This window comes from Patella vulgata, chromosome 2 (genome assembly GCF_932274485.2).
Source record: "Patella vulgata chromosome 2, xgPatVulg1.2, whole genome shotgun sequence".
Classification (NCBI taxonomy): Eukaryota; Metazoa; Mollusca; class Gastropoda; family Patellidae; genus Patella; species Patella vulgata.
In genome coordinates, this window is record NC_065880.2 from 3,881,354 (window position 1) to 3,893,885 (window position 12,532).

Here is a 12,532-nt window from a genome sequence, read left to right on the forward strand (position 1 = left end):
ATTAGCAGGTGCAGAGTCTGACAAGGTTCCGCGTACACGTTTACGGGCGTGTAAAATATTATTTGGCAGTTGGAAATCGACAAAGAGTACGCGTTTCGTGTAGACGTTAAAATTGGTGCTCAGTATGCAAAATTCCCCATATACACGCAAGTGGTCAGACACTATATCGACAAATGATGCTAACCAATCAAATAAAACGTAAATACATAAACTATTTATAACATTATATGAACATACAATATACAATTTAAAATAACAATAAAAAATAACCTATTTATATATGATTAATATTATACAGTTTAAAATAATAATAACCTATTGATCTATAATACAGTGTATAAAACAATAACCTATTTATCTATGATTAATATTATACAGTTTAAAATAATAATAACCTATTGATCTATAATACAGTGTAAAAAACAATAACCTATTTATCTATTATAATAACAATAACCTATTTATCTATTAAAATAACAATAACCTATTCATCTATTATAATAACAATAATCTATTCATCTATGATAATAACAATAAAAATAACCTATTTATCTATTATAATAACAATAACCTATTTATCTATTATACAGTTTAAAATAACAATAACTTATTTATCTATTATACAATTTAAAAAACATTAACCTAGTTATCTATTATGTATATTTAATTTTTTACAATTTATCTATTTATTACATCATGTTAATTCTTAAACATACATAATGCAAGAGCTAAATTTGCCTATTGCAGGTCTTTCGTTAGGCCTGAAATCTTATCTAAATTATTAATTAGACATTTATTAACATGAAAAGACCTTAATCAACTCTCGATAGCATCGCTAGCCTGCGATGTTTATTGGATTAGGTTCCGGCTTCCATTCATAAGTTAACCATGAAATGGATAAGGGATACTATGCTTTTTTATTCTACTGACTTTAGTAATGATGATCGAGGCTAGACCGAAAATTCAAACGCTTAAATCTCAGTTGATAGTCATTGATCAATTTAACTGAAATTTTCAGCAAATTCCCTTTACATTATCTAGTTTTTAACTATTATAGTGAGAACTGCCAGCTCTTTATCTGATCTTCCATAATGTATCTTGAACATTTAATACAGTTTATCATAATTAACATCTAATTTTTTACAATTAAACTATATAACATTTAATTTGTACAATTTATCTATTTATTACATCATATTAAAATTTAATCCATACAGTTATTTAACATCACATATTATACAGATTAAAACAACCAAATAGTATTAAATATTATAACAATAATGAATTCATTTACAACTTGGGAGCCGCGTTAGTTCAGTAAGTAAGACATTGGCTCGGTAACCATGTGGTCTGGTTTCGATCCCAGTGTACTATGAAGGAATTGTGCCCATGCAGAGCGGCTACGGCCTACTCTTATATCAAATTCAAACTGTCAATGGACCTCGGATTTTCGTCCCGTCCGAGCGACTAGACACTTTCCTTGTCAGGCTCTCTGTAAAGCACCATCTAACAAGGGGGAGTCACTCTGGAAAAACGCAAGGATCGAACCCTAGACCTCCTAGTTATTGATTCAGCGCCTTACTCACTTAGCCACGATTTCATTAAAGTTTCGCGCTGTCCATTTCCTCATATATATCCAGTGCTCCGTCGTCGTCAGGATCCGTCTGCACGTTTTCATAGAAATCATCGGGTGGTTCAGGTGACGTCATTTGTTTCCCAGTACCAGGCGTGACTCTACTCTGAGGCCTGGAAGCGCTTTGATTGTCCATATCGATATAAAAACCAGGATCTTCACAAGGAACTACGTAATTGTCCTCCTCATCTGGATTTTGATCGATGTCCTTCTCATCGTTTACATAAATATCTTGATTCGACAGATGATCGTCGTTATCGCCGTCCGCAGCACTACGACGAGTAGTGACTGGATCCATGCTGCTCTCAGATTGTAACTCAAGTTGTCTAGGAGCTGGTGGTATCTTATAATCATCAGCGTCAGGTTCTTCATCTATGTCCTTAGAACTTCTTCCAGATTGTCTCGAATTATATGAATTTCTGAGTGGAACCTCTTTCAGAACTTCCGGTGGTTTCAAATGAGCACCATCGTGATCGTGTAATCCTCCAGATCTTCTCGAGTTATTTGAACTTCTGAGAGGAACCTCTGACAGACCGTCCGATGATTTTAAGTAAGTATCATCATCATCGTGTGATTCTGATGTTGGCCGCGCGTTTGTGTCCTTTACAGAGTCCGCATTATCGGCTGTAAAATCTTGGTAGGTCGTACTGGTGGTGGTAGTGGATTGACGGTTCTGTTCTTTGTTATATATATCCATTAATGTCGACCGCCTTTTCCTGGTATGAAGAGTTACAACTTCTGTTTGTTCTATGCGTTTCCTAAAAGGTCAAATTTTGACATAAACAGTTAATACATTAGTGTGGGGCTAGGATATGACATACAATGAAATGGGGTTTGGCGTCCTACTGTGCTAATGAAGACAGGCATACGACATACAGTGTGCTATGAAAGAAATTTTGCCCAGGCAGCAGCACTATGGCCTACTATAATATCGAATTCCAAAGGCCAAGAGAACTTGTATGTGAACGCCAATGTATACACGGGACCTCGGGTTTTCGTCCCATCCGCACGACTAGTCAGTTGCCCTTGCCAAGTCCTTCGTCCTGTAATACAGACATGGGGAAGTCGCGTCGGAAAATCCCGATGAACGCGTGGCTAGGAGCTTTACAAATGAAATGAATGGAGTTTAACGTTCTACGTTTCTGCTCCATATGGGCTAAAGAAGACGGACAAACGCCATAAAGTGTGCTATGATGAACATTTTTGCCAGAATAGCTCAGTCTTTAGTCCCTCCAAACGATTACGCCCTTTTCCTTGCCCGGGGAAAGCATGTCTGAAGGAATATTCATACAAGCCCCGAGATCGAAACAGGCGGCACCACCGTGATCGCGAGCCATCAGCGTCTCATTCACCGAGCCACCACGGCCATCAAGCAAGTTTGCAACGGACAATTGACATTTGCTGGGTGGTGGGCGGTGTGAGTCTTGATTATGACCCTCGAAAATTTACCGGACAGGTGTCATTCTCAAATACAATATCAAACACAATGTGAATAAGAAAGTGAACTGAATTTATGTTCTCGAAACATGTCTATACATTCACAATTCACACAATTGCGATATTTCAGACATTTACTTTGATAGGTTATAGAAACAAAGGATTAAACTTTATATTTAACCACCAGGATGGTACTGATACCACGCCACCACGCTATTTCTGATCTTATTCTATTCCTTTAAAATATTAATTGTGTGTATGCTATCAAAAGGTGACTAGCCAAGGATGAAATTTTATGCAATGCTAATGACTAATTTATTATAATCGCTTATTGTTTATAAAACTTTTATAGATAGAAAGTAGCTGCCAATCGTATGATTAATCTATTAATTGTTTTATTTACCATTGTTTTATTTCGCCAAGTGATTAGAAGTAATTCAGACTGACTGAAAACAATTATTATTATTATTATTATTATTATTAATTCCATATATATATATGATTGTACGGTAATCTTTTAGGTCTATCCGACTTAGTAGCATAAGGTACTTGTCGGTTATCCGCGGTCCTGCAAGTGTATATAGATAATTGTTATTATAAGTTTCCAGTATTAAAGATTTGAAGAACCATAACATTTAAAGATACATATGGGTCATTCCATATCAACTGGACCAATGGTGGGAACATGACCCCCTCCTCAAAAATTATAAAAAATATATGTTATAGTATATGGCCTTAAACTAATATATCCGAAATTTACCTCTGTAGGTTGGAAACTCGCTGAGACATGGCCATTTGAAATTAGTGTACTGAAACGGATTATAAATTCAGTAATTCTTTTCAGGTTTTCGGATGCTTCAAACTCACATTTCAAATAAGAGTAGAACTCGCTAACTTTGTAATCTAAGACAACTTTTGGTATAGACTATGAATTGAGCATCACACTCCTTATCCAATGCCTAATGTTCGCGCAACTAGGTGGCAAAATGTGAAACAAATGAACAATTCACTTTTATTGTCAGTTTTTCCACAGCCTCTGGCAAAGTCACTATTGTATACACAAATTTCAAAATTGGCATAGTTAATGTCAGTTGGTCTTTTATCAATTCACAAATGATTTTAAGTCGATAATATATATACTTTCCCAAATATTCAGTCTCGAAATTCAATGCACACTGAAAACGTACAAAATATACCCATTTTCACCTTCAATTTTGGCCATATGGGACAGAGATTAAAATTCTGAAAAAGTTTGATAATGAAACTTCAATTATCCTACTATAACAGACGTTAAAGTCCATCTTGTGTATTTGATGGCTTATATTTTTAATTGGCACTTGAAATATGTGCAGTGATGATGTTCAAAATTGTTGACTTTTCACGTTGATTTTAAAATAACTTCTAAATGACCTATACTCCTCAAACGTGTCTATTTAGATTCATTTTTTGTGTAGATTACAAATATGCAATCATTTTGGATGTACATTGTATTGTTCTAGTTTTATTGTGCCTCAAAAAATAAAAAAAATGTTTAATACGCTTCACAATTGGAATAATAGGTTTTGACGATCAGATTAAAATTATTGATAAAAGACAAACTGACATTAACTATGCAAATTTTGGAGGTTGTGTATGCAATAGTGACTTTGCCAGATGCGGTGGAAATCCTGAAAAAAAAGTGAATAGTTCATTTATTCCACATTTTGCCACTGGTGGCACGAACTGTGTGAATCGCAAATTGCATAATCTACACCAAAAGTTGTCTTACATTACAAAGTTAGAGAATTCTACTCCTATTAGAAATGTGAGTTTAAAGCACCCGAAAACCTAAAAAAAAATACTGAATTTATGATCCATTTGAGTACCCTAATTTCAAATGGCCATATCTCAGCCAATTTTCGGCCTACAGAGGTATACTTTTGGATTTGTTAACTTAAGTCCATGTCCTATAACATATAGTTTTTATAATGTTTTTGGAGGGGGCCATGTTCCCAACTTTCCGAATTTTGGTCCACTTGACATGGAATGACCAATTATGTAAGATTTAGATAAACAGCTAGCAATTTTTGCTATAATAGTTCGAAAAGAGATAATGTAAAATGAATAATTTGAAAATTTCATTCAAATTAGTCTTTTGCGAGCGAAGATATTAGCCTTTGAAGTTTTGACAAGACGTGTGCAATAAATTTCAAGCTAAGTCTCGCTCCTCCATTTTTAAATTAAATCAAAATATGGCTGAATTTTCTAATCTACTTAATATCGGAGAAATCTGATGCCACCGAGAGTTGATTATGGCCCGGAGCAGTTAATTAATGTCTAATTAATAATTTAGAAAACATTTCAGGCCTACAGAAAGACCAGCAATAGGCAGATTTAGCTCTTGCATAATGTATGTTTAAGCTATGACTAAGTATAATGTCTAAAGTCTGTTTCGTCCATGTTTGTAAGCGAGATTGTCAAATAACTCGTCTGTGACCGATTCTAATTCAGTAGATATAATAATACCAAGGTGATAAACATGCTAGAATATAATAATTGGGATCAAAATTCACTACTCTAGATTCCGTCAACCAGTGGCAATACTCACTAATCGTAGGCTCGCTTACGAACATGGACGTAACAGACTTTAGACGTTATACTTTGTCATACCTTGATGTTATTTTTGAAATATTTTCCACGTTACAGTCGCCTTTGTTATATGAATGTTACATTCAGTAATAATATTGTTTTATATGCATGTTACAATAAGTAAAAATATTGTTATATGAATGTTAGAATCAATAACAATATTATTTTCGGAATATTTTGGTCTTTGTGTCGATCTCAATTTTGAAAAAAAGACGAATTAAGAATTTTGATGTAAATATATAAATATTTGGTGATGACAATAACGACGACAAGGATGATGATAATAATGATGATAATGATGAGGATGATGATGATAATGATGATGATAATGATGCAATGACGTTTTGTTGAAATGTTAAACGCTTTAAAAGTAAATATTACCTCCAATAGCAAAACAGTACTACACCTACTATTATCATAAGAGCAGCAACAATCAAACCAATCATCAAACCGGTATATTCAAAGTCTAAAATACACAATATATCAACATAATATATCATGATCTGAATATACATAATATATCATGATCTGAATATAGACAATATAACATGATCTGAATATACATAATATATCATGATCTGAATATACATAATATATCACGAACTGAATAGAGACAATATATCATGATCTGAAAATACACAAAATTCATGATATGAATATACACAATATATCATGATCTAAATATACACAATGTATCATGATCTAAATATACACAATGTATCATGATCTGAATATACACAATATATCATGACCTGAATATTCACAATATATCGTGATCTAAATATACATAATATACCATGATCTGAATATACATAAATTATCATGATCTGAATATATATAATATATATCATAGTCTGAATATACATAATATATCATGATCTGAATATACATAATATATCATGACCTGAATATACACAATATATCGTGATCTAAATATGCATAATATATCATGATCTAGATATACATAATATATCATGATCTGAATATACATAATATACCCTGCATGATCTAAATATACACAATATACAATAATTATGTCAATTAAGATACCCTAAGCTGTACATGATACTACACATAATACCAAAAGCTGTCATATTAGAGGCTATAAACACTGAGCATAAACTGTCGTGTATACGACACCCACCACAAAAATTAGTCAAGAAGATGTCGTATATTAGTAGTATTCTGCCGTGTACACGACATCCGGCACAAAGTGGTATCAAGTGTTCTCAAAAAGTGAACATACCCTTATTTGTACAACATCCCGGTAACATTGAGCATAACCTACCTTGCATCGAAAACCATTCAACACACATCATCAGTTCCGGAAGTTGTGGGGATTCGATGGTCTAGTGATTTAACGCCTGTGCGTGAAATCTTTTGGTCTGTCATTGAGTCCATGGCGTGGGTTCTATTCACTGCTTGTATGCGATAAGAAGTAAGGTATCGTTTTCAACCTTGTGGTTTCCTCCCACTGATAAAGACCCCTACGCTCAAGCGAATAATTGAAATAAAATTGAACCATAATAATATGTTATTCCCGAAATGACCTATTTTTTCTCTCTTCAGAAGTTGTACCAATTGTGCCGGAAATAGTAAGCCTGCCCTGCCGAGTACATGACATCTATTACTAAACACCAGTTGCATTATTTTCTTTATAATCCCCATTTAGTGAACGATTCCCGGAATATCTATTTACTGCCTAATGTGAACATTGACTGAATATGAAATATTTTACCTTTTTCTTTTTTGTTAACTGGACTCTTAATTACAGGCGGATCAGTACATACACACGAGAGGTTTCGGAATCCCTGGTTAACTGAACATAAAAATAATTGTAAATAAATTGAAAAGCACTTCTTTGCTCCACAAATTGAACTAATAAATTATGCTATTAGGGGACAATTATGACCGGACAGATGAATTTCCGACTATTCCCTCCGTCGTGGGTTCTTTGGCGTGCACGCCAACATGTACACAAGACCTTAGTTTTTCGTCCCATACCTACGTGTCCTGTACCACTGACAAGGGGAAATCACGCGGGAAAATCCCGGAGAACTATCTCGACCACCACCGACTGTCTCTACTTCTGGTACCAGGGGTGGAACCTAAACACAAATAATGGCTTTAGAGCATAAGGTCTGTTATTGAGTCAAGTGGAGTAGTTCCGATTCCCACCTTGTATATGAAAAGTGGTCGGGTCGTTATCCACCCTCGTTTGTTTTTCTACGGGTCATCCGGTTCCCTCCTACCGCCAATGAACCCTACATGTAAGCGAATAAAAGATCTATTCTAATAATTTTAAACCATATGTCAGTCCCGAAATGACCTAGTTTTGTTTTGAGTGGACGTTAAACCAGAACATATATAATCATCCGTACCCAATGTAATCCAGTATAATGATATTTATGAAAACAATACCTGTTAATTTAAACAAGAAGTACTCATCACGTTTAAATACCAAATCCTTGAACTGAACTCGGCTACCACCAGTCATATTCATAGGTTCTTGGAAGTTCTCGTTACGTGTACTACAATTCAGTAATCTCTCGTCTTGTGGATATATTCTTATTTTGCTACAAGTCTCAACACTTAAATCTCTGTAGTAAACTACCAACGTATCTTCTATCTGGATGTTGATAATCTGACAGGAACACGAAGTTTCCAGTGGTTGATCTTCACCAGAATAGTAAATAAACGACTCGTTCGTCAATGATTGGGCTGTTAGATTTAACAAGTTGTGTACGGCATTCTCTGAGAATTAAAAGCAAATCAAATCAAATTGTTCATGTGACATTTTAGTAAATTGTTCACATTAAATAGTGTAATGGAATTCAATTTCTGAAGTATTAATAAGGACAACAACAGAAATGTTGCTTCTATAAAATCTAGGACTTCTATTCTATAAAGTAGGGCTTTTTCATATAGAATGACCGATTAAATGGCCTCAATTGATTTCTTAAAATTTCTTAATATTAAATTAAACTTCAGGTTCGATCCCGGTGTTGGCCGAGTTAATACCGCTGGATCTTCTTGCCTGATTTCACCGTTGTCCGTGACAAGGAAAAGGATTCTGTTCGTTCGGATGTGACAAAACACCGCGGAATGAATTCTTTGTAGTTCGAATTCGATTAAGAGTAGACAGAAACTCAATAGCTTAAACCCCATTTCACCTTAACATCTCATTTGACCAATGGTTTAGGTCGTAATGGCAATAATGGAAACTAATTCTCCATTGTTATAGCTTTAAACGGTATTCATTTTGAAGCAATAAAAATGAAATAAAATGAACTTTAACGCCCCGCTGTTCTGTGCCGACTGCGCACACGTATTTAATCGAATTCCAACTGCCAAGGTTTATTTATGTTATACACGGGACCTCGGGTTTCTGTCCTGCACCACGGGCAAGAGGGAACCACGCCAGAAAATCCCGACGAACATAATTTAAATTAAATTAAATTAAATTAAATTAAATTAAATTAAATTAAATTAAATTAAATTAAATTAAATTTTAAATTAAATTAAATTAAATTTTAAATTAAATTCTAAATTAAATTAAATTAAATTAAATTAAATTAAATTAAATTAAATTAAATTAAATTAAATTCTAAATTCAATTCAATTCAATTCAATTCAATTCAATTCAATTCAATTCATTTCAATTCAATTCAATTTCTAATTCAATTCAATTCAATTCAATTCAATTCATTGGAATTCCAATTCCAATTCCAATTTTAAACTCAAATTCAATTTCAATTTTAAATTCAAATTCAATTTCAATTTCAATTTTAAATTCAAATTCAATTTCAATTTTAAATTCAAATTCAATTTTAAATTCAAATTCAATTTTAAATTCAAATTCAATTTCAATTTTAAATTCAATTTCAATTTTAAATTCAATTTCAATTTTAAATTCAATTTCAATTTTAAATTCAATTTTAAATTCAATTTCAAATTCAATTTCAAATTCAAATTCAAATTCAAATTCAAATCCAATCAAATCACCAACCTTTGATACATGAATAACTGTAGTACACAGACTGGTAAGTAGTATTAGGTTGGTAAAATGGTGTGAGATTACAGCTGTGTTGATTGATACAACGTTGATATACGGATAACAGACCTCTTCCTGTCCATGGTGTTTGCATATCTTTTTCTGATTCATCAAACTTACAGCAAGTCGAATTACACTGGTCCTCCTGTAATCTTGTACAATTATTACCCTTAGTACCGAATCGGATGCTTCCCCCTTCAGAATCCGAAGTCATTATTATAACGTTACCATCTCCACAAGACAGGGTGCGCTCTAGACAAGGTTCCGGTGGACCATAACAACCTTCTACAACTTCACAATAAACTCCACCAACTGTTCAAAAATGAAAAATAATACAATTAGGTCTGGCAAGGGACAACAAATAATCGTTAAGATTGGTCGAAAAAATGAAATGGGGTTTAACGTCTTACTGTTCTGCTCCTAAACTGGGCTAATGAAGACGGGCATACGCCATACAGTGTGCTATGAGGGAAAGTTTGCCCGGGCAGCGGCGCTACGGCCTACTCTTATATCGAATTCCAACTGCCAAGGGATCTTTTACATGCACGCCAATATGTACACGGCACTTCGGTTTTTCGTCCCATCCGAACGACTAGACAGCTTTCCTTGTCTGACCCTCCCTCCTGCATCACTGACAAGAGGGAACCACGCTGGAAAATCTGGATGAACTTTCTCGGCCAATGCAGGGATCAAACACCCGACCTCCAGGCTAGCGAGCCAGTGGCTTACCCACTTAGCTACGTGATCCTCTAGATTAGGTGAAAACCAAAGGTTCCGTGTACACATTGACGCGTACCTTAAAACAACCGTTCTTTGACAGTGAGAGAGAGAGTGGGAGAGAAAGGCAGAGAGAGAGAAAGAGAGAGAGACAGAGGAAGCAGTGGGAGGAAACCGGAGGACCCTGAGAAAACCCAGAAGGGTAGACAGGTGACCCTATTCCTTGTCACGTACAGTTGACTCAATGACAGACCTTATGATACAACACGCACACGCTAGCCATTCGCCCATCCACCCCCCACCCCCAGCATTCGAATAAGAGTAGGCCATAGCGTCGCTGCCCGGGCAAAATGTACCTCATAGCACACTGTATGGCGTATACACTATTGCATTATCCCAGTCGGAGTAGATCAGTAGAACGTTAAACCCCATTTCATTTCATTTTAAAAAGCATAGACTTACGACAAGGGAATATTGGGGGAGAAAGAGACTGAAATGGGGTTTAACGTCCACTCGACACAAACTAGGTCATTTCGGGACTAACTTATGGTTCAATTTTATTTCAATAATTCGCTTGCGCGTAGAGGTCTTTAGCAGTGGGAGGAAACCGGAGGACCCGGAGAAAACCCACGAGGTTGGACAGGCGACCCTACTCCTTGTCACGTAGGAATATTGGGTAGTTTGGCGTGGAAATATTTTGACGTAGCATAAACCTACCCCTGACTGTCTATAAATTTAACAGCTTCCTCGTTTCTTTCCTCAGTCTCTTTTTAATTGTTGTGTGTGATGCACTCTTCCTGTACTTTTCGAGTTCATGTGTTTGTCTATGATCGAGTGTGCTATGTTTGGCAAGGCATCAACAACTGGATTACAGTTGTCAAGACATTGTGTACAACGGAATTCGTCTGATTTAAATGAACACAGACGTAGCCTACATTGAATGATTACCGTACCACAGTACATTTTAGCTCTTCATTCTAACACCCATCTCTCTCTCTCTCTCTCTCTCTCTCTCTTTCTCTCTCTCTCTCTTAGTGCTTAATACCTCTAGAGGTTTAAGACCCCACCTTTAAAAATCAGTACATATCTCTACTCACCCAATACCAATACGAGACTAACAACTAAAGCGAATCTGGATAATCTAGACAACATCTTCTTCAACTGTTTTAACGTATCTCTATCTATGTATCTATGATTTCTTCAACTAGTTTAACGTATCTCTATCCAAGTTTTCTAGCAATTCACCGTTCAGTATGCTTCTACTTAAAATTTTAAGCTAAAATGGCGATTCGGGAAGTAGTAATAACATGCATATATTAATAGTATTTGCATGTCTACCTGTCTAACGTGTATATATATATATATATATATATATATATATATATATATATATATATATATATATATATATATATACAGGTATATATATGCTATATATGAAATGGTTAATAGTGATTCGTATAATGCATAGTCAACTAGAAACATAAAAGGCATTCACATTCTAACTACATGAATACAGAGTGACGTATTAGTGTAACAAATGCATGGCTTTTGTCATTGTTTGGATTATAGGACTAAACGAAACATACCCCTTCACGCCTCCTTTTCTTTGCGTTAACTACGTGGGAGGGCGGCGTCAAGAAAAACCACGACAAATGGCTCTCACTGTAACGAAACGTCTTATTGGTTTCCAACCAATTTTTAACAAACTAGAGATCTAAAACGATATTGGGGGGGGGGGGTCGAATCATAAGGTTTGTCATTGAGTCAACTGGCGTGGTTTCGAATCCCGGTTGTAGGTGACAAGGAGTATAGGGTCGCCTGTCCAACCTCGTGGGTTTTCTCCGGGTCCTAGTTTGTTTCGACGTTAAATCTCTCTCCGATTGGGGGGGGGGGGGGGGTACAGGATCTAAAAACTTTGTAGAGAGCAGGACTCATGTTTAACTAAATGTAGTAAATTCGGGTTATCGTGTACATTAATAACAATGTTGTTTTTAAAGGTGCAATATGTAAGATTTAGACAATCTGGTTAAAACACAGATCCTATTTCGTTTCGTTTTTAT

At 35.1% G+C, this 12,532-nt stretch overlaps 1 protein-coding gene across 1 annotated transcript; it reads right to left on the bottom strand.

Annotated features, from left to right (window-relative positions):
• Positions 1 to 352: 352 nt before the first annotated feature.
• LOC126811028 (uncharacterized) lies at positions 353 to 11,787 on the bottom strand. Its single transcript, XM_050536498.2, has 6 exons — positions 11,567 to 11,787; positions 9,708 to 10,064; positions 8,120 to 8,452; positions 7,437 to 7,517; positions 6,080 to 6,164; positions 353 to 2,391 (listed from the first exon to the last, which is right to left on the bottom strand). Exons 1-6 carry the CDS (start codon positions 11,619 to 11,621, stop codon positions 1,602 to 1,604), a joined length of 1,701 nt encoding a protein of 566 aa, XP_050392455.2. The 5' UTR covers positions 11,622 to 11,787; the 3' UTR covers positions 353 to 1,601.
• Between the last annotated feature and the right edge of the window lie 745 nt (positions 11,788 to 12,532).

Coding starts and splice junctions, on each gene's coding strand:
- LOC126811028 (XM_050536498.2), bottom strand. CDS start 11,621: ATGTTGTCTAGATTATCCAGATTCGCTTTAGTTGTTAGTCTCGTATTG. Junction 10,065..11,566: donor TAGTCTCGTATTGGTATTGG/GTGAGTAGAGAT, acceptor ATTTTTGAACAG/TTGGTGGAGTTTATTGTGAA. Junction 2,392..6,079: donor GTACTGTTTTGCTATTGGAG/GTAATATTTACT, acceptor TTGACCTTTTAG/GAAACGCATAGAACAAACAG.